This window comes from Oncorhynchus kisutch, linkage group LG8, assembly GCF_002021735.2.
Source record: "Oncorhynchus kisutch isolate 150728-3 linkage group LG8, Okis_V2, whole genome shotgun sequence".
Lineage (NCBI taxonomy): Eukaryota > Metazoa > Chordata > Actinopteri > Salmoniformes > Salmonidae > Oncorhynchus > Oncorhynchus kisutch.
Genome location: NC_034181.2, coordinates 59,620,034 through 59,643,653, shown reverse-complemented (window position 1 = coordinate 59,643,653; position 23,620 = coordinate 59,620,034). Strand labels below are relative to the sequence as shown.

Below are 23,620 nucleotides of genomic sequence, written 5' to 3'. Positions count from 1 at the left end.
AGGTGTACCTAGTGCCAATGTAGTATAGTGCAGATTAGTGTTTGAGGCAGTCACTTAATCCCCATGAGCCCGATGGCGGGTTGATGAGAAATACAGCATGAGGGAAGAAACTGTTCAGGTGGTTTTGGTCAGATTGGCTGAAAGATGGGGTGTCTGGGGTGGGCAGGGTCGGCGATGTTCTTTCCTACACGCTTCTTTGTCCTGTAGATGTGCAGGTCCTTGAAGGAGGCGGGTGATAGCCGATGACCTTCTCCGCAGACCATACGATGCACTGCAGTTTGCCCTTGCAGCGGGCAGACGCAGACCCAAACCATATGGTGATAGAAGAGGTGAGGATCGACTGGCTGTGTAGAACCGAACCAGAATTGTTGGAGAGAGTTTGAGTTTCTTCAGCAGGCGCAGATAGTACATCCTCTCCTGAGCCTTCTCGGTGACCTCCGTGATGTTGTCACCGTCACAGATGAGACTGACCAGGGGGGGTGGTGTCATCAGAAAACTAGAGTAGTTTGACATTGAGTCGCTGGAGGCGCAGTCATTGGTGTAGAGTGAGTAGAGGGGGAGAGCACGCAGCCCTGCGGCACCCCCGTACTGAGAGATGGGGAGTGAAAGATGTTTTCCCAGCTTAATGTGCTGTGTCCTGTTGGTTAGGAAGTCAGTGATCCACCTGCAGGTAGTCAGATACGTTCAGCTGGTTCAGTTTGTGCTGTAGCAGGTCCTGAATGATTGTGTTGAAGGAAGAGCTAAAGTCCACAAACAATATCCTCACGCATGTCCTTGGGTTGTCGAGGTGTTGGTGGATGTAGGGAAGGGCCATGTTGACGGCACTGTCCACAGACCTAGGGGTGAGGGAGGAGGGGGGTGGAAGAGAGGAGGGGAGGGAAGGAAGGGGGGTGGGCGGGGTTTGTGAGGCAATGAGGGAGGGTGGCAGGGGAGAGAGTAGTCAGGAGGGGGGTCGGGATAGGAAGTAGATGGTTTTAAGTTTGATGTTGTATTAGTCGTGTGTATGGGATACACATGGTATACACCTTCCAATGAAATGCTTACTTGCAGGTTCCTCCTCGACAATGCAACAACAATAAGAAATAATAAAAGATAAGAATAGGAACATAAAGTAAATGGCTCAGCAGAATAGAATAATACATATTTTAGCATTTGGGTAATACAAGATGGGATGGGGGCAGGGTGGGGGGGGGGAGTCCTAGTTCAGCTGGTGTGGTAGTGGGGGGGGGGGGGGGCGCCTGGTGCCTGAGGGGTCTTTTATTTGTTGGAGAACCTTCCAGTCAGACGAACAATTGTTGGTGGCGAATTGTTTTTCTAGCTGCTCCTTGTAACGGCTTTTGAATTTGACCTTACTCTCACACCACAGGACATTAGTTATGTGTTCTCACCCTGACCATAAATGTTATGTCATGGCCCAATACTGTAGATGGAAAGAAATGTTTATACTGCATTTCATTTTCTATGTTTGACTGTTCTGGATTATGGTGAAGGTAATACACCATTACTCTGTGACCCAGTAAACGCTGCAAATTATACATTGAACCCACCTTCATGTACAGACTACCTCAACTAGTATATATAGACTACCCCCTGTATATCGCCTCGCTATTGTTATCCTTATTGTGTTACTTTTTATTATTACTTTTTATTTTAGCCTACTTGGTAAATATTTTCTTCTTCTTCAACTGCACTGTTGGTTAAGGGCTTGTAAAGTAAAGCATTTCACGGCAAAGTCTGCACTTGTTGTGTCTGGCGCATGTGACAAACAAAGTTTGATTTGATTTTGACTTGATGTGGCGCTCCAATCGAACAAGGGAGAGAAGGTCTGAAGGCACCGTTACAGATTCAAGTGCATTCCAAGGCCGGCCTAACTAAGGCAGAAACAGCTTGTTAGTAGGCTCATATGGTTCCCTCGATAAGTATCTTCAGAGAAAATCGAGGCTAGCTATTCTTGATTTGAGAATATGCTCATCCGTATCTGCCATGTGCTTTTTTCTATGCTACAGTTGTATTTCCACAGTCCACAGAGCAGGACAGTGTCTGCCTAACTCGGCTTTGTCCCTTTAATGCGGCCCGTCCATAACGGGCGGAGGAGGGGTGTGCGCCAGAATGAACCCTGACGAGGAATTACCATTGGGCTCTTTGTTGACTGCCTGCCTCGCCCTACAGAACTCGCTAATGTATTATGCAAACGAGATGTGGCGAAACTTCCTAATACGCGTCCAATCCCCTGGATGTCATTGTCCACCTCAAGTCATTGGTTAGAAGAATGGGCTTTTAGAGGGCGAGGAGGAGACAAAAGAGGGAACGGAGCTGCGAATTTGACAGGAAATGATTTACGGGGCATAGAGAGCACTCAGGGCCTTGTCGGATGTTGTGTAACGCACTTAAATCCCTTGTCAAACACTCATTCATTTGGTGGGCAAACAGCCCCTAAAAAGGCACTGAAACAAAACCAAACGTGTTTTAATGTTGCTGCCGTTTTGCTGCTGTTAGCTTTTACCCATCTGACCTGTTTATTATTTAGTGGGGATATACAGTTTTTGGGACAAATGCAGTCCGTACACAAGAGTGAATCAAAACAATAGTTTAATAAGGGAAAGATAATAACCTACCAAATGTCAAAAGACGTTGGCATTCAACACTTGCAATGAGAGCTCTGTTTGTGTTTATATCATGTCTGCTAGACATCTATTGAGACCAAAGGATTGTCTGGAGCCAAACTAAAGTTCAAAGTGGAACCAGTCTTCCCATTCTCCACCAATATTAATGTGGTAAACTGATAAACGATGAAAGGGAAACAGACAACAAGAGGAGACTAGGTAGGGAGTTTCCGTTGCTCTTCCCTGGGATGCATGTGACTCCTTTTTTGTTGTTGTTGGTTTTGTTAGTTAGACATGCTTACACGAGCGAGAATTCTTCCACTGAATGTGTGCCTATCCTGCCGGAAAGACTACATCACAGCTCACCACTCCCAGGGGACTGCGTTGCGACCCTCATTCGACAACGTGGGCTCTCAAGTGGTACCTTTTGCGTCTGCTTTGCCAGTATCAACAGCTGCTCAGCTGTCACATATCTCCCATGGATTCAATGGAGCTAAGACACTGGTACTGGCAACTGACTTTGGAGAGGTACACACGGACAGGGATGCACACAGGCGCTTCATTACACATTAGCGCTTGTGGAGCACACACTGGCAAGAAAGATCAGTCTGGACAGTGACCTACATACCTAATTCACTTCTAGTGATTCATCTCATGATATGGGTCAACCATATACTTTAGGGAGCACTGAGACATGGTTTCCTGTAGGGTCAAAGAAAGCTTCATAGATTTAATGTTCACATGTAAAGGCCTTTGATGTCAATTTTTATTGAGAAAAAAAAACAACAACTTTTATTTCAACTGGTGTTGGCAACATACCAATACGTTTTTTTTGTTTTTGTATTTATAAATGAATGTCTTAACTTTGACCACCATATCTTTAATAAAAATAAACATTATTGAAGGTGACTAACAACAACTATGGTAATGTGGGCCTTATTTAATCAAAATATATAAGGTCATATTTGTATACATCATGAAACAACGCTTTGGAGAAATCATAAGAGAGAGAAAGAGAGAGAGGGGCAACAGAACGACACAGACTCACAGTCTCCGTGAATGAACCGAACATTTCAAAAAAGCCCCGTCTTTGACGTCTGTGAAAAAACATGATGGGTTTCTGCTCAACAGCTCATGCAAATCAACCTAAACAAACATGAGGAGCGGATCTCTTTTAGAATACAAAAAAAGAATCGTCCAGAAGCAGATATGATCAAAATCATTTCAAAATCCTGAAAAATGAATTCCAAATAAAAATCCATTGAACTGAAAATATAATACAAATAGAAAATAAAACATCCAAAGATATCCACCCGAAAATAAATAAGAACAGCCATGCATGAAGCACGGCAGATACTATTTGGAAACAGGATGCAGCGTTTAGTGGATGTTGGTTGTGTGTACGACGTAGCTGTGAAGTTCTTATTCACATCGATTCCTTGTTTCATGCTTCTCACACAATTCATATACATCCAGCTCTTAGACGTGTCCTCTATTAGTCCCAGTCAGAAGACCACCGTCTTCTCCTTCTCTTTCATTCAGTCCTTATATCGTCAGTCCTTTCTTCTCCTCTCTTTGCCATTCGTTTCCTCACCCTCAGTGATGTGCCGTAACGGTATACATCTATATATATATATTTCCCTTTCGTTGTTTGGTACATAAAGTGAAAACTTTCGGGCCGTCGTTTGGTTGAAGTCTCTTATTGGGTAAACAGGAAGGGGAGGAGCTTATGCAGGATCAGGAGAGTGATGAAGAGGAACGGGTCAGTGGTGGTAATGGCTCCAGAACCTGGCCAGACAAAGACAACCAGAGGGGGTAGAAAGGTCAGTGGAAATGTCTCTCTGCTACAAATCAAACCTGCACACAGAAACTGAGGAGAGATTTCATGTTAAGACAGTACCATGGGATGCCTGGCTGTGGTGAATGGGAACAATTGGACATCCTCCAGAGTTAAGGAAGCTCACGGTAGCTCATGACATCTGTTAACTCCCTGCCAGGAGTAGAATTCGGTATTACCTGGGCCATATTTCACACAATTATGGCTGACAAAATGGCAGTTGTGGAAAATCTCAAGTCTACTTTCGTTCACGCTTCTGCTGCCATGTTCCAGATAGAGGTGAGACAGAGGTGAGAGTTTCCTCCACACTGCCAGGCTACCTTTTGAGTCCATGAAATGGCGGCATCTACTTATGCTGATTGTTTTGTACAGGAAGGTAGGAGACATCCCGGGGAGAACCTGGCCATGAGGAAGAGTGGCCCTTGGATACAGCTCCTAATCCCTGTCTGACACGTTTCATTTCCTGTTTGGGCAGTAGAGCAACTGCTGGCTAAAAGCGGTTTCATTATGACACACGCACACTCTCTCATACGCACACACACATGCATAAACGGACACACGCGGTCAGCGAGGAACAGACCCCAACAAACAAAAGGCAGGCCAGATTGATTTTTCAGATCACACACACAGAAACAAGCGCAATGAGTCAATGTTTAACGAGGCTGGAGTTTCTGTGACACCTCTAGTGTGAAACGGACGTCTGTTTTTCCCTTCTCATGTTCTCAACCAGGCCACGCCCCGCTACACAGCCACACACCAACACTTCCACCATCCCCCAGCCCAAAGACATGGTATAAGGACCACACGCACATCAACTCAAAGACATGAACTCTACTACACACAAACAGGGCAATACAAGTGCTTAACAGTGCCTTACAAGACTCACCCGGAGCCAGGCCAACTGTCTTAATCACAGACAGAGCTGCAGTGTATTCAGGGCAAAATGGAGTGAGTGAGAAAGCATCAGACCAAATGTCTTTCTCCATATTTCGCTGAACGTTGATTCGCTGATTGGCTCTAATCTTCGCATCAATTCCCCTTGTTTCTCCCCCACTCTACTTCGATTGTTTCAATCTCTCATGGCCTTCCATCCGCTCTCTGTTTATGTCTCTGGCACTGTACCTCTTTGTAAACTGTATCACTCCTTCTGTGTCCCACCCCTCGTTTTATTCTTGCCACATTTCTTTTCCTTTGCCCTTTTAAAAATCTCTCTCTCATCTCTATCTGCTCTGCACTCTCTCTGTCTTCCGTGGTCATTGAGTAGATTGGCTGTAGAGTGATGGACAGCATCTGGACAGGGCAGCTTATCTGAGCCTCCTCACCAAGGATCCAAATGACAGGTGTTTACTTAAGGCTATCTGGAGACAGCCGGCTCTGACTGCTCCTGTCCCCTCATGACGCACCCCACCTCAGCCCCAGCCAGACCCTTACAATCACCCCGTATGGCAGGTGCTTGTCACAGACATCTTTAAAATGTCCAATCAAATCTAAATGAGTTGAAAAATAATAATAATTTCAAGAGTAGAAAAGCACTTTGGGATTGAAATGTGGAAACAGAGCAGGATTATCAGTTGTGATATTGGTAAGGACCAGAGGACTGCCTCAGATCACCTTTTAAAATTGGTTAGTCACGCAATGATCCACCTCTGTTCAAAGTTCGTATCTCGTGTTAATAGGTATTAATTTAGCACGGGGAAAACCCAGACTTTCTTCTCACGCTCTGATGCCTCTAACATGTGTATGAAATCTTTGGCACAAAACCCCTCTGTTCTATGTTCAATTCTACTCTATTCTATAGAATATTCTACAACTTCATCAGACTCAAGGAAAAGTCATTATTTTCTATCCACAACCACATTAAACCATTGGTTTCACCCTGTGTAATCCGTGGTGATCTTTATCAGACACTCTCCTACTCGGACAATTAAAATATGTGTGCATTGAATGCAGGTACAGCTGTACAAAGGTCAATCGAAAGCCATGAAAAGAACAACATGAATAAACCCACACGAATCAGCTAAAACCCGAGAACCACTCCCCAGGACCATTGTTGCCAGAATCACTCCGCACGTTAACACAGCAGTCGCCAAACGTGTAACACCAAGGCATTACTCCATCCGCACTCATCCCCTCTCCTGGAAGCACTACATAAGAGAAAATAAGTTTACACTCATAGGAGCACACACTGCTCCAACTCCAAATTCGCCCCGACAGTCTGTAGAGGAATAGTCTTATTTATCGTTGAACCATGTTTTAGTACCAGTGGGTATCTCTCTGTGGGAATGACATCGCTTTGCCTTGAGGGTTCAGAGGATTCTCCACTGAGTTTTGAATCAATCAAAGCATACACTTAACCTCAGAACACAGTGTCTGTAAGATCATCTGCCTACTGCAGATAAATCAGTTAGCCAATGTTTTACGTCCAATGGAAATGTCGGTTTGTGAGAGTAACCTCGACCTTTAAAAATACAATGAATTCAATAGTCTATTTAACTGCCGACAATCTGCGATACTTTATATAACCCACCACATTCAAGTATTTGGAAACTAAAACCCGGGACATTGGGTTAAAAAGCCATCTGTGGTGTATGACGTGGGGGTGTTGAAATATGGCAAATGAATAGGCCCCAACACATTATTTGGAGATCACATTGCAGCTCATTGGGGGCAAAGTGAAGCAGAAACAATACACCCCTACAGTGTACAACGCTAGCTATGACTCAGCTACATGCCCTATTCGCACAATAATTACTGTCATTAGTACACCAGCCCTGTGAGGTCTCTCTCTCTCTCTCACTCACACACACACTCACACTCACACACACATTAGCAGACATTGACCTAAAGCAGAACCCCTTGGATGAGAGGGACAATCTCATCGTTCTGTTCAATATGAGTGTTTTCTGTAGAGTAGCAGCTATGCACTGTGGAGACCTATAACTAATGGCCATTAGGATGACATCACTATTCTCGAAGGTTACGGTTGGCATCTGCTAGACGGCTGAATAGGGGGATGATTAGGAATCGCATACGGGGGAGGACAAACAGAACGACTGAAAGCACAGATGTGGATAAAGAAACAAAAAACGTTTTCAGAGCATGGAGTGTTCAATGGGGAGTGCAACGCAACGTACTGCAGATAGAGACAGGAAAAATAAATACAAAAGGCTATGTTGCAAAGAGAGACAGAGAAAAAAAGAGGGAACTATTGACCGAACTAAGACACGACTTCCACACAGGTGGTTGACTTTGTTCTATTCGTTTAACTGGACTGAACATACAAAGAGGGATTTTGTGTGATGTTTTCTCTTGTTGGTGCCTAAGTTTGTCCTCATGGATACACAGGTCACAAGTGAGCGTTCTCTTTTGTTAGGGGGAGGTTGAACTCCAACAGGCTTCTTCACCACATGGAAACAATGAAGCCTTGGAAGTTCAATAATACAAGCTGAGGGTGAGGCAAACATGTCCTCCTCCACCACTTCACCCTGCAGTGCGCCATAGTTTCTCTGACTGCTTGGGGTACCTACAATAAAGAGAACCACTACAGAGTTCTACCATTATGGATTGCCAGCTACCATTGTTCCATATTGGTCATGTAGTGTCTTTCCTTACAGTTGAAAGGGACCACTTATTTAAGAGAATACTCTCCACTTCTCTAACACTTTTCCCACTATCTCATGGTCTTGGATGAGCTATAGGCTGCAAAACAAAGGCCCAATAATAATAGAGTAATGTAAAGTCCCCATAACCGTCCAGCCATCATCTGTCACAGAGATGACAACACCAGCACAGTGCCTTCTTGCCAGGCAAACAATGTAAGTCAACAACGGAAGTCAATCAACATCACATTGGGAGTGAAGTGCTTCCCATACAGTCTGACAGCTACCTAAAACTTGTCATAATTGTCCTTAGAGCGGAGACTGACAGCTGAAAAGCCACATCAGCCCGTTAAACAACCCCCCCCCCCCCCCCCCCCCACACACACACACACACACACACACACACAGAGAGGATGCGATAGACTGGTTGTTTAATGAGGGATTGAGACAGCTGTCCAGCCAGAGACAAATACTCTTGCCAAGAGATATCAAGGTAATCTAGAGTAGCAAGCAGACCATTGCATTTTGGGTAGGTGTATTCAAGTGAGCTCTTGCATCATCACTGTCTGGCTGTCCTCATGCTCTATGCCATCCTCCTCACTCCCTACCAAACAAGTTCACCTGCCAAGTCCTTTCGATGAACTGTTGAGTGCACACAGTCACAGTTTTTAATATTATTGCATATCCTATTGCCAGCAGCATACCACCCTGCATACCACTTCTGGCTTGCTTCTGAAGCTAAGCAGGGTTGGTCCTGGTCAGTTCCTGGATGGGAGACCAGATGCTGCTGGAAGTGGTGTTGGAGGGCCAGAAGGAGGCACTCTTTCTTCATTCTGGTCTAAAAAAATATCCCGCTGCCCTGTGTAGGGTGCAGTCTTTTGGATGGGACATTAAATGGGTGTCCTGACTCTCTGAGGTCATTAAAGATCCCATGGCACTTATCGTAAGAGTATGGGTGTTAACCCTCGTGTCCTGGCTAAATTCCCAATCTGGTTCTCAAACCATCACGGTCACCTAATAGTCCCCAGTTTACAATTGGCTCATTCATCCTCCTCCCCTGTAACTATTCCCCAGGTTGTTGCTGCAAATGAGAACGTGTTCTCAGTCAACTTACCTGGTAGAATAATGGATAAATAAATAAATTGCATAATCAACTTCTTTCACTGTGAATAATACAAACAGCAACATTATCAAACTAACTCCCGCGGTCACATCCACAATGTGGAATATTTCCATTTACCAAATGTTCCTTTTAATCAAGCAGTCTATAATCAATATAGATAGTCAATCATTCTAATTAGAATATTCCAGTGAATTAATTTGGTGATTGATTAATTAATGATCTAAGAAATAACGGTTCACATTGCAATTGGCAATGTGAGATTGGCCTTACATACAGGTTGATTTCGTGAAACAAGTGAGTCGAATTACTGAGATACTTTAAATGAATCTGAAATATAGTTTTACGTAAGGGACAACACTATTGTATAAATGCTTGGGAGGTGCCGCAAACAAAGAAATGCTCTGAGATGAAAATCTTTCGAATAATATTCTGTTTCCAATGTTGGAAAATGCTGGGAGTAGAGCTTGTGATTCCATGGATGGTTGTATTCGCAGTTTCAAGTTTCAACAAGGTTCCATTTCACTGTTGTGTCATCGTTTTTCTGTTTGTGAATTGAGAACCAGGAGGAACATTCACAGCTGTGCAGTCCGCCACACTTTCCACTGTGAATTCATGATAGACAGCCACCATCCCCAAAGTGTTAGCCACTGATCCTCCATGGGACTATCAATCTGGTTCCCTGTGAAGCGCTGGAGAATGGTGCACTGCAAGTTGATCTGTTATCCCAGCAAGGCCACCAAACCCCCAGATGAAAAATGAAACATTTGAGAGGCAATTTGAGACACCTGACAGTGTGCTGAGGGGCCAGCTTATCTGCCCCATGCCCGTGGCATTTCCCCTTTAATATTAATTGTTTCTGCCACTCAGCCAGATGACATTGCAGAAAAGTGACAGATGCACGCATTTCCGAGAGGCGGGCCAAATCAAAAATTTTCCCCCTCAACTGTTGTTATTGTGGCACGACAAGGGAGGGCCAATCTTTCACATATGCCAGGGTGCTTTTTAACCTTCACAATCTGTTGACAAATATGTTGAGGGGTTCACTTAAAGAAAGAAGAAAAAAAATAATAATCTGTCTCCCACAGTCAACGTAAACGTGTCAGGAGGGCACTTTTACATGGATTGATTTACTGTATTAGATTTAGTCTGACAGAGATACATGACGAGAGACAGAGGAGCAAATGCTGACCAGACAATTTGAAGGAATATATCAGCCTTGCGCTGCTATATATGAAAAATAATATGCATCAGATTCTCATAATTCAACAGGTGAGTTTGCCTTGCTCTGTCCTGGACAATCATGTTAAGACAACAAGCCCAGAGGTCAGCCTGTAATACCTCTGATCCTCAGATGATGTTGTTTTCCCGATACTAAATCATTATTTAGAACTGGAGCATACATGTATCACTGCTCAGTATGATGTACATATGTGAATGTTGGTCAGTCAATCCAATTGCCCTAACAATGGCTGCCTAACCTCGTTTTGTAATCTAAACAGAGCATTATTCTGCTCCCGAGTGGCATAGCGGTCGAAGTCACTGCATCTCAGTGCAAGAGGTGACACTACAGTCCCTGGTTTGAATGAAGGGTGATTCACATCTGGCCGTGATTGGGAGTCCCATAGAGTGGTGCATAATTGGCACAGCTTCGTCCAGGTTTGGCCGGGGTAGGCCATCTTTGTAAATAAGAATTTGTTCTTAACTGACTTGCATTGTTATTTAAAGGTTAAATAAAATTCAAATAAATCAAAACCAAGTAAAAAGGTAGTAACTGCTCATTTGGCTGAAAAGGTTTCAATGTCATTTTTGCTACATTAAATACGTGGACAAAAATACTGCCTCTATTGTATTCTGTTTAGGAGAAAATGGGGGTCATGTTAAAAGAGAGAGAGAGAGAGAGAGAGAGAGAGAGAGAGAGAAATCAGTGAACTGGCAACGATATTGTTAGATTTTTCTCGCCAAATGGCCGCCTCTGTCTCGCTTCGCTAAGGACAGGGTTGGCCGAGCACGCTGATCCACAATGCCAGTTCCTAGGAGAAGGCCATTTACTGTGCTCCAGGCTACTCTCACGTCCACGGTACATGTCCAGGATGGCAGCATCCGTGTTCTGAACACGAGGAGGACTAACAGCATGGTGCCATTCTATTAGCTCGGTGTTTTCAGCATTATTACCCCTCGGTTGGCAGTTAGCTTCATTCAGAAAGTAAGGGATTCGGATCACATAGAGAAGACCAAATGGATCCCTGGCCTCTGGATGAGAGAGTCTGCTAAATGACTAACATGTAGAAGTAAATGTAGGCTTCCAAATGACCAATTTGCACAACTCTGTTGATTACATTTTCAATGGAACTCAAGGCTCTGTACATGGCATTGGCTTCAAGCATACATTTAGATGCACATGTTGTTGGATGATATTACTGAAGTCGGGACTAGTAGTGACAGCAGAGACGAAGCACTGCACTCGGGGACACAGGTAGAGTTGTGTAACTGTTTCCTCTGGAGTCCTCTCCTCCAGTTATGGCCCCACCAGCTGTCCTCCTCTGCCCCGAGGACAAGGCCACAGCAAGGGGAGAACAGCCACCCCAACAAGCCACAGCACACGTCGAGCTGACACAACACTGAGTACGATAGACACCATAGGCAAGGAACAGAGAATGAAACTTCCCACAATGTCTCCTCCAAGGGGCCTCTAAATTCTTTCGGAAAACTTCCCATCAGGAGTTCCTTTCACTCTAATCCCCACACAGAAGTATAGAACCCTTGAGGGGAGAGACAAGCCCCGTGTAAAGAGGCCAGAACCCTGGCAACAGCCTATCATTAGAGAAGGGCCTTGCTCTACATTACCCCCTTAGTCACCCTGCAAACCACCAATGCACTGACAGCAATAGCCAGGAAAGAGGAGGAGTCTGGACACATGCTTCCAGCCAGAGATATGAACATGGTCTCCCTGGCTGCTTTCACTTCACGTCTGTACACACACACACACAGACACAATCAAAACATACATCAGTACACAGTTACATGCTACCGCACATAAACAGACAAGTGTGGTCCCACATACTGATAAGTGTGCAACCCCCCCCCCCCCCCCCCCCCCAGCCAGACATGTCTCCCACGCTGCACCACCACTGCGTCAGCGGCTGTAAGTCTGATATGGCAGAACGGCGAGTGAAACCCTCCTGCGGAGTCTGTGAAATTGAATTATTCAGGAGTGCGCTTCATCGATCAGTAGCGAGTCTGACGTGTGAGAAGGGCTGCTTTAAGGCGCGCTCACGTTATAGTGTGGAGATCATGAGGAGACCACATATCCATGGCCATTGTGAATCACATCTTCATCATTTCTGTCTCTATATGGTGGAAACTATAAAGGCAAGAACCTGTCACTCTCCTCTGCAGCATCTGTAGTGGAAATCACCCCCACCCCCCCTTGGATTTCTCACATTTTTTTGCATTATGAAGTGGGATTGATAATTGATGTCAAAGTGAAATAAAAATTCCATCTATTTAATTAATGAAAAATAAAACACAAAATATACGTTGATGAGATAAGTATTCACCCCGGAGTCAATACATGTTAAAATCACCTTTGGCAGCGATTACAGCTGTGTGTCTTTCTGGGTAAGCCTCTAAGAGCTTTCCACCTCTGGATTGTGTGATATTTTCAAAATATTCCTTTCAAAATTCTTCAAGTCCGTCAAGGAGTTGAGGATCATGGCTGGACAGCAATGTTCAAGTCTTGCCATAGATTTCAAGCAGATTTAAGTCAAAACGGAACATTCATGGTCTTCAAGGTAAGCAACTCCAGTGTACGTTGTAAACTTTGTTGTTGTACTTTACCTGTAAGAGTTGTTCATTTGTTAGGTTCAAGGTGCAACACAATAGTGATTATTGAATTACATTTGATCTAGTTCAGTCTTATCAATCACTTAAACTAATGTAATATTCTCTTACCTACATGCTTGATATTTGTTTACTTTTTGTTGTTTTAAATAGAGAAGGCTTTTTAAATTTTTTATGTACAATATGGAGATCTATGAGAATAGAAAGGTTCAGAACTTTTGTGAAACATCACAGCACAGTTGAAAAATATATAGCAAACAATTACATTGATGGAAGCAACGATCTATCTGCAATTTTAAAGCTGGTAGATCACAAATTAGTATATATATATATATATATATATATATATATATACACATACATACACACACACACACACACACACACACATACATACATACATACATACATACATACATACATACATACATACATACATACATACATACATACATACATACATACATACATACATACATACATACATACATACATACATACATACATACATACATACATACATACATACATACATACATACATACATACTACTAATTTGTGTCCCCCACACTTCTAAAACCAAAGTTTCGCCCCTGGTGTAAAAGCAGGTTTTCTTCTAGGATTGTGCCTGTGCTTCATCCCGATTCATTTTATCCTGAAAAACAACCAAATCTTTGCCGATGTCAAGCATACCCATACCATGATACAGCCACCACTAAGCTTGAAAATAAGGAGACAGTTACTCAGGGATGTGTTGTTGGATTTGCCCCAAACATAAGGCTTTGTATTGACGACAAAAAGTTTATTCCTTTGCCATGTTTTTTTGGCAGCCTTACTTTAGTGCCTTTTTGCACACAGGATGCATGTTTTGGAATAGGTTTATATATATATATATATATATATATATATATTTTTTTTTAAATATATATTTTTTTATGTATATATATACAGTGCCTTTGGAAAGTATTCAGGAAAGTATTCAGGAAAGTATTCAGACCCCTTGACTTTTTCCACATTTTGTTACATTGCAGCCTTATTCTGAAATTGATTAAATTGTTTTTCCCCCCCCCCCCTCATTAATTTACACACAATGCCCCATAATGACAAAGCAAAAACAGTTTTTTAGACATTTTTGCTCATTTATAAAATATAATCAACTGAAATATCATATTTACATATCACGGAACCCAAACCGGCTGCGTGCGTGCGCTATCGCGCATAAATCTATTTTGTGCCCCTACACCAAATGCGATCACGACACGCAGGTTAAAATATCCAAACAAACTCTGAACCAATTACATTCATTAAACATGTATGGAAATTTAGCTAGTTAGCTTGCACTTGCTAGCTAATTTGTCCTATTTAGCTAGATTGCTGTTGCTAGCTAATTTGTCCTGGGTTATAAACATTGAGTTGTTATTTTACCTGAAATGCACAAGGCCTTTTACTCCGACAGTTAATCCACACATAAAACGGTCAACCGAATCGTTTCTAGTCATCTCTCCTCCTGCAAGGCTTTTTCATCTTTGAACTTTATATGGTGATCGGCATCTAAACTTTCATAGTCTTACCACGACTACCGGAAAAACAGTTCATCTTTCAATCACCCACGTGGTTATAACCAATGAAGAGATGGCACATGGGTACCTGCTTCTATAAACCAATGAGGAGATGGGAGAGGCAGAACTTTCAGCACGATCTGCATCAGAAATAGAAAGGAGTTCTATTTTAGCCCTTGGCATCGCAGGCGCTCGTTGGCGCATGCGAGCAGTGTGAGTGCAATAATTGAATAACATGTATTTCTAAATTTATTGTGCGGTGCACGCGATGTGTCCGGTCTGGTCAGCATGTAAGAATTCAGACCATTGTACTCAGTACTTTTTTGAAGCACCTTTGGCAGCTATTACAGCATTGAGTCTTCTTGAGTATCACGTTACAAGCATGGCACACCTGAATCTGGGGAATTTCTCCCATTCTTCTCTGTAAATCCTCCCAAGCTCTGTCAGGTTGGATGGGGAACGTTGCTGCACAGGTATTTTCACGTCTCTCCAGATATGTTTGAGCGGTTTCAAGTCCAGGCTCTGACTGGGCCACTCAGGGACATTCAGGGACTTGTCCCAAAGCCACTCCTGCATTGTCTTGGCTTTTGTCCTGTTGGAAGGTGAACCTTTGCCCCAGTCTGAGTTCCTGAGCACGCTGGAGCAGGTTTTCATCAAGGATCTCTCTGTGCTTTGCTCCGTTCATCTTTGCTTTGATCCTGACTAGTTTCCCTGCCACTGAAAAACATCCCCACAGCATGGTGCTGCCACCACCTTGCTTCATGTAGGGATGGTGCCAGGTTTCCTCCAGACATGATGCTATACCCTTCCCCAGATCTGTGCCACTACACAATCCTGTCTTTGAGCTCTACGGACAATTCCTTCGACCTTATGACTTAGCTTTTGCTCTAACAAGCACTGACAACTGTGGGACCTTATAGACAGGTGTGTGCCTTTCCAAATCATGTCCAATCAATTGAATTTACCACAGGTGGACTCCAATGTTGTAGAAACATTTCAAGGATAATCAATTGAAACAGGATGGACCTGAGCTCAATTCTCGAGTCTCATAGCAAAGGGTCTGAATACTAATGTCAATAACATATATTTCTGTTTTTCGTATTTAATAAATTAGCAAACATTTCTAAAAACTTTGCGGAATGATGGACATGTATTTTTCTGTTATTCATTTATAATAAGTCTGTAACGTAACAAAATGTGGAAAAAGTCAAGGGATCTGAATACTTTCTGAAGGCACCGTATATACTGCATTACCAAAAGTATGTGGACACCTGCTCTGTGAACATCTCATTCCAAAATGAAGGGCATTAATATGGAGTTGGTCCACCCTTTGCTGCTATAACAGCCTTCACTCTTCTGGGAAGGCTTTCCACTAGAAGTTGGAACATTGCTACGGGGACTTGCTTCCATTCAGCCACAAGAGCATTAGTGAGGTCGGGCACTGATGTTGGGTGATTAGGCCTGGCTCGCAGTCCGCCTTCCAATTCTTCCCAAAGGTGTTCGATGGGGTTGAGGTCAGGGCTTTGTGCAGGCCAGTCAATGTTTTCCACACCGATCTCCACAATCCATTTCTGTATGGACCTCATTTTGTGCACAGGGGAATTATCATGCTGAAACAGGAAAGGACCTTCCCCAAACTGTTACCACAAAGTTGGAAGCACAGAACCGTCTAGAATGTCATTGTATGCCGTAGCGTTAAAGTTTCCCTTCACAGGCCTACCGAGTATCGCAGCGGTCTAAGGCAATGCATCTCAGTGCTAGAGGCATCACTACAGATCCAGGTTCGATCATGGGCTGTGTCGCAGCCGGCCACCAACGGTGACCCATGAGGCGGCGCCCAATTGCCCCAGCGTCATCTGGGTTAGGGTAGGGTTTGGCCTGCTGGGATGTCCTTGTCCCATCGCACTCTAGGGACTCCTTGTGTCGTCCGGGCGCATGTATGATGACTTCAGTCAACAGCTGTACAGTGTTTCCACAGTGTGGCTGGCTTTCAGGTTAAGCGGGCAGTGTGTGAAGAAGCAGTGCGGCTTGGCTGGGTTGTGTTTCGGAGGATGCACGGCTCTCGACCTTTACCTCTTCCGAGTCCGTACGGGAGTTGCAGCCATGCTACAAGACTGTAACTACCACCAATTGGATATCACAAAATTGGGTAGATAAAGCGGTAAAAAGTACCAAACATTTCCCTTCACTGGAACTAAGGGGCCTAGCCCGAATCATGAAAAACAGCCCCAGACAATTATTCCTCCTCCACCAAACTTTACAGGTGGCACTATGTATTCGGGCAGGTAGAGTTCTCCTGGCATCCGTCAAATCCAGATTTATCTGTCGGACTGCCAGATGGTGAAGCGTGAATCATCACTCCAGAGAACACGGTTCCACTATTGCAGAGTCCAATGGCGGCGGGATTTACACCACTCCAGCCAACGATTAGCATTGCACATGGTGATCTTAGGCTTGTGTGCGGCTGCTCGGCCATGAAAACCATTTCATTAACCTCCCCTGGCGAACAATTATTGTGTTGACGTTGCTTCCAGAGGCAGTTTGGAACTCGATAGTGAGTGTTGCAACTGAAGATAGATTATTTTTACGTGCTACACGCTTCAGCACTCGGTGGTCCTATTCTGTGAGCTTGTGTGACCTACCACTTCACGGCTGAGCCGTTGTTGCTCCTAGATATTTCCACTTCACAATAACAGCACTTAAAGTTGACAGGGGAAGCTCTAGCAGTGCAGAAATTTGAAACTCATTTTTCAACTACTCCACAAATTTCTTAACAAACTATAGTTTTGGCAAGTCGGTTAGGTCTACTTTGTGCATGACACAAGTAATATTTCCAACATTTGTCTACAGAGAGATTATTTCACTTTTAATTCACTGTATCACAATTCCAGTGGGTCATAATTGTGTATACACAAAGTTGACTGTGCCTTTAAACAGCTTGGAGAATTCCAGAAAATGATGTCATGGCTTTAGAAGCTTCTGATAGGCTAATTGACATCATTAGAGTCAATTGGAGGTGTACCTGTGGATGTTTTTCAAGTCATACCTTCAAACTCAGTATCTCTTTGCTTGACATCATGGGAAAATCAAAATAAATCTCAGAAAAAAAATTGTAGACCTCCACGAGTCTGGTTCATCCTTGGGAGCAATTTCCAAATGCCTGAAGGTACCACGTTAATCTGTACAAACAATAGTACGTAAGTATAAACACCATGGGACCACGCAGTCGCCATTCCGCTCAGGAAGGAGACACGTTCTGTCTCCTAGAGATGAACGTACTTTGGTGCAAAAAGTGCAAATCAATCCCAGAACAACAGCAAAGGACCTTCTGAAGATGCTGGAGGAAACAGGTACAAAGTATCTATATCCACAGTAAAACAAGTCCTATATTGACAAACCTGAAAGGCCGCTCAGCAAGGAAGAAGACACTGCTCCAGAACCGCCATAAAAAAAGCCAGACTACAGTTTGCAACTGCACATGGGGACAAAAATCATACTTTTTGGAGAAATGTCCTCTGGTCTGATGAAACAAAAATAGAACTGTTTGGCCATAATGACCATCGTTATGTTTGGAGGAAAAAGGGGGAGGCTTTGCAAGCCAAAGAACACCATCCTAACCGTGAAGCACAGGGGTGGCAGCATCATGTTGTGGGGATGCTTTGCTGCAGGAGGGACTGGTGCACTTCACAAACTGGATGGTATCATGAGGAAGGAAAATTATGTGGATATATTGAAGCAACATCTCAAGACATCAGTCAGGAAGTTAAAGCTTGGTCGCAAATGGGTATTCCAAATGGACAATGACCCCAAGCATACTTCCAAAGTTGTGGCAAAATGGCTTAAGGACAACAAAGTCAAGGTATTGACTTTAGCCCTGACCTATAGCCCTGACCTCACACCTACTCATTGTGTGCAAAGCTGTCATCAAGGCAAAGAGTGGCTACTTTAAAGAATCTATAATCTAAAATATATTTTGATTTGTTTATCATGTATGTATACAAAGTATACGGAAACCCTTTCAAACTAGTGGATTCACCATTTCAGCCACAGTCTTTTCTATTTCTATTTCTGTTCACTCTGTCATTTAGGACATTATTGTAGAGTAACTACAATGTTGCTGATCGATCTTCAGTTTCCTCCCTTCACAGCCAGTGAACTCTGTAGCTGTTTTGAAATCACTATTGGCCTCATGGTGACATCCCGGAGGAGTTTCCATATTGTCCTACAGCTCAGTTAAGAAAGATTTTTGTTGTGTCTGGGTGGTTTAGTACATCATCCACAGCATCATTATTAACTTGACCATGCTTAAAGAGATATTCAATATCTAATTTGTTAATGTTACCCATCTACCAATCACTGCCCTCCTTTACGAGGCTTTTGAAAAGCTCACTGGTCTTTGTCGTTGAATCTGTGCTTGAAATTCAACACTTGACTGAGGGGTCTTATTTATGTTGTATGGGGGACAGAGGAAGGGTTAGCCATTTAAAAAATCATGTCAACCCTTATTACTTCATACAGAGTGAGTCCATGTAACTTTTTATGTGATTTTCTAAGCTTAATTTTACTCCTGAACTAATTTAGGCTTGCCTAAACAAAAAGGGTGAATACTTGTGCAACAACTATATTTTAGTTATTTCATTTGTAGGCCTATTAATTTGTTAACATTCTTTTCACTTTGACATAATAGAGAATTGCGTGTAGATCAATGACAATGACATTTCAATCCCACTATGCCACGCAAGAAAATGTGAGTAAAAAAACAAAGGGATGAATATTTACGATACCTACTGCATATACATACACACCTTCCCTCACTCTCCATAGTCTGACAAAAACCTCTGGCAAAATCAAATGTCTCAACTGGTGACAAGATAGGTAGATATGTCCCAGCATGGATAAATGCATTTTTTATTATTATGATGAAATAAAGAATACCTCCCCGTAAGAAACACTGCCATGTGAAGCAATATAATTACATGTAACAGGTTGTGTTCTCTACACAAACATTATCAAATATATTATTTGTAAATAAGATTATATTATTCAATGACAATAAAAATGTCAGTGTAATTTATTATTCACTCAAAGAGGGTAAATCACCGATCTGAACGACATGCTCCTGATGGTCTGACAGGAGATGGAGGAGTAACACACACAAACTCCCCATCTTCTACCCTTGTATCACTAGGTGTCACTGTTGCACTTTAACTTACCAGCTCCGTGCTGCTGTCGGAGGATGGCCGCATTGCCGGGCCTTGGCGAAGCTGAGGACTTTGCTGCAGAGGCGGTGGTCATCGTGCTGGCGGGGAGGGGGCCATTTCCCGCTGGAGGAGGCACACGAGGCTTTCCCTGACCCGGCTCAGAGGTAGCCCGCCCCCCGGCCACCGCGTCCTTGCTGTTCCTCAGTGGCCATCTATTCTGAATGTGGGACACGGCCTCCTCGGCCACCATGCCATCACGCGGAATCACCCGGAGGGTGGCTTGAACCTTGTATTCCTGAGTCTCGTCGGAGTACAAGTCGGAAACCCGGCACTCGTACACCCCTTCGTCCTCTTTTCGCACCTTGGAGAGACTAAGCCTGTGAGATATGGCGCTGCCCTGCACCCTCACAGTCTACAAAGAGAAACAGAGAAAGGGAGAAATTGCTACATGCACAGTATAACCTGTTGGTTTCGACAATAAATATGTCTGTATCAAAGTAGACTATGGCGGCCACTCATTAGACTACTGCCACATATGCAGCACGCGATGAGGGCTTATGGGTTTGATAGCCTAAATCCTAAAGGCCTATAAATCCCCCAGAAATCTTAAACGTGTGGACGCAGTCTCAATAGAGAAATGACTTGCCTCTCCGCATGAAAATGCAATAACGTCGCAGTTTAGTGGTGGGCCTAAACATGGAAGATTTAATGCTGCCTGTTGTGTGGCAAGTCTCTGGATAAATTTCAAAACAAGATTAGGCTATATTTATATTCTAAAGGCGACATGATAATGGTGAGCCAGCCAGGTTTGAGCCAACTGTACAAAATGGAGTCGTAAGTCTAGAAAAAAACGATGCTTGGAAAAATTCCCACTTGCAACAGAGGCGTGGACAGTTACCACCATAGCTTGTGCTAAAATATTGTCCATCGACCTCCATAGCGACACTTGGCCATATGATGTGGCTAGCCCTATGATCTTGAACAATGTTTATAAACATTTCATTACTCAAATGCATTATGGGACTTAACTGTGCTGCCATATGCAACATTTAAAGAAATCAGATAGATATCTACACTATGATAAAGTTTTAGCGTTAATGCTTCAGCTGGATATGAGGAAACACAAACACTTACGCTTATTTTTGTGGCATCCTTTTGAGTGACCTGAAATCAGAAATTTGTCGAAGTGTTATGGTCAGCCAGAGACACAAGACTGCATAATACTCTAGTTAATAGCAATTACACTTTAGGATATGAGCTTCAACACAATTGGAATTCCATGTGCAATTTTCAATAGCTTTCGACATTGTACAATTGTTTCTACAGCTGCGCGCATTGGAATCAGCACCATGGACAGCAACAGTTGCGTTGTTCCCAAACCTGCCCGAAACAGCGTGCATTGACATCAGCACCATGCATGGACAGCAACAGCTGCATTAACTCTCGAGCTGTCATAACTGCTCGTTTGTGTTTTCCAGTGCATGTTTATTGTGCTTAAATAACAGAGCAGAAACTACAGATGGGGTTGTTCTGTGTCCCGGAGTCGATTGAAACAGAGGCACAGATTGCGTAATCATGTCACAGTTATCCAACAGCATTATGGAATATTCCAACGTGGGTATTTCCGCTGCATGCATGAGAACTCTCCCTGAACTAATTTTAAAATCAAACAAGTACCATTTGTATCATTAGGTGTGACGCCCCCCCCCCCCCCTTCCCGCACAATATACACACCCCCTTCTGTAATACGAATGGCCACACAGTGTTTATAATCTCCAGTATATCCCTTCACGTGCTTTTAGTCGGCAAACATGTTGTAATGGAGTCCATCAAATAAATAGCGACATATGTCGTACATATGGCGATGCCATCATGAAAGGCCAGATTGCACACACAGCCGTAGCCGTACGTGTCAATCACTTTTGGTGCAACTTCGAACATTTAAACAGAGCCCCTCTCAGTAGTTGCCTGGGAGCAGCCCAACATGCCCTCTCTGTCATGGGGACAGCATTACCTTGGCTCTGTTCGCCGGAGCGCTTATTTGCAGTTCGTGTGCAAGTTCTTTAGGTGTTGTCTCCTTTAGGTACCACCACTGGATCTCAAGCGAGAAGGGCGATGATCCGATGGCCCGAAAGGCGCACGGCATCTCAACGTCTTCTCCCTCACTGACACTCACATCTTTGGGCACTTCAGTAAACGTAGCTAACATTGAGAAAAGAGAACGTATAGAATAGATTACTATGTTGGAATAACACATTTACAAAGGTCTGAGATTACGTAGCCTCGTGACAGACAACTGACATGCGCTTTAGTGAGATTCGTTTCCACATTGTCTGTATTTCGCAATACAATCATATTCAGGTTTCCATTCAATTTAAATATCAGTTTATATTAGTTTAAGACTTAAAAGAAAATAGACAATGAAGCAATGACGCAAAGGTAGCCTACACAACTAGGCGTATTGGCTATATGTGACCTGTGTGTACTGTAAATTGAAATGACCATGGCGTTTGATGTAACCTGTAACGGAATAAATACAAATATTTGGTCACTATGAGAATACCAATTATTGTTGCTTTACGTGTTTTGAGAGATCATGTTGATCTAGCATTAGGCTTAGCATAACTGAGGAAATGTGGACATTATGCAAAACTGCTGAAGCACAGTCTTGACATGTGTTCGTCTAATACTTGAATCCTATCAATCTATTCTCTCACCCATGCATCATTTAATCGACAACGTAATTCGTTGTTTTTTTTTACTCATAACGACCAAGTCACTGCAGCATAATAATGCGCTCGACTTCAAATAATGACCCGGTCCGGTCCATATCACAACAGCTTGAAATCAAAAATCTAACCACAGGGGCTGTTCGATTGACAGCATTTGTGTTCACCATCAAAAGCACGGCATGCCACGACTATCAAAGTTGACTTACCATTTACACAGAAGAACAAGGGTGCGTTAAGAATTAAATAATAAAGGACGCCGTTGAGTCCCCGTTTTTCCATCTCATAGATATCCCAGGGTCGTTAGATTAGAGAGCGCGTGAAGACGGTCATTTGACCATAAATGTATCTTTATAACATCAACATTTCAATTTCCATGATGAGCAAGCGTTCGTCTCTGATATGTTGGGGGAATTCGTTAGCTTTTCCAAAGATTCAAGATATTTCACAAGATCCAAATAACGTACTCCAATATGTTTTCCTGCCAGCCAGGCGAAAAACGTACAATCCAAAGGTGCGAACCAGAATACCCTCTCTTGATCAGTGAGAATGTTCTGCAGCAGCTCTATATTCTGTTATTATCCCCTTATAACTGTGATTCCTTATTTCCTGATGTGCTTCAGGTCGAAACCAAACTTCTTCTCGGCTGAAAGAAACCTGCTCATTCTGCTTTCCACGTGAAGGGAATGTTTCCCGGGCACTTCTCCAAGACCCATTACATAACCATCCTTGTGTCCGCTCCCATAAAGAGGACCTGCCGTGGACGAGATTCCCGTGTTTTGTACTAAGACCTGGAGGATCAGTAGATAGGTCCCAGCTTCGCGAGCGGATCCGTCTGCTTTGTGTGCGTGTGCATATCAGTGAGGAGGCGCTTTAGCATTTCCAAACCCACTAACTTAGTGTGGCGTGCGCGCGACGCCACCGATAGCTTGACGCGCGTTGAAACCTAATCAACCCTTCCCTCAAATCACGCACAATCGCGGCACAACCTATGAGGACAATTCTCACAACCTGACGTCCAAACGAAATGCCAGCCCTTAAAACATATAGAATCAAGATGATTCATGCTGTTTTCTTTCCAAAATCAACAAGCCACTCTAAAATCAGCAGGAGCCGAGATTAGTATTTA

At 43.4% G+C, this 23,620-nt stretch overlaps 1 protein-coding gene across 1 annotated transcript; it reads right to left on the bottom strand.

The window, feature by feature from the left end:
• Positions 1-3,351: 3,351 nt before the first annotated feature.
• Positions 3,352-23,481, bottom strand: LOC109895021 (V-set and transmembrane domain-containing protein 2B-like). The gene is made up of 5 exons (XM_020488677.2): positions 22,701-23,481; positions 21,777-21,964; positions 20,897-20,926; positions 19,775-20,174; positions 3,352-4,391 (listed from the first exon to the last, which is right to left on the bottom strand). Exons 1-5 carry the CDS (start codon positions 22,771-22,773, stop codon positions 4,303-4,305), a joined length of 780 nt encoding a protein of 259 aa, XP_020344266.1. The 5' UTR covers positions 22,774-23,481; the 3' UTR covers positions 3,352-4,302.
• Between the last annotated feature and the right edge of the window lie 139 nt (positions 23,482-23,620).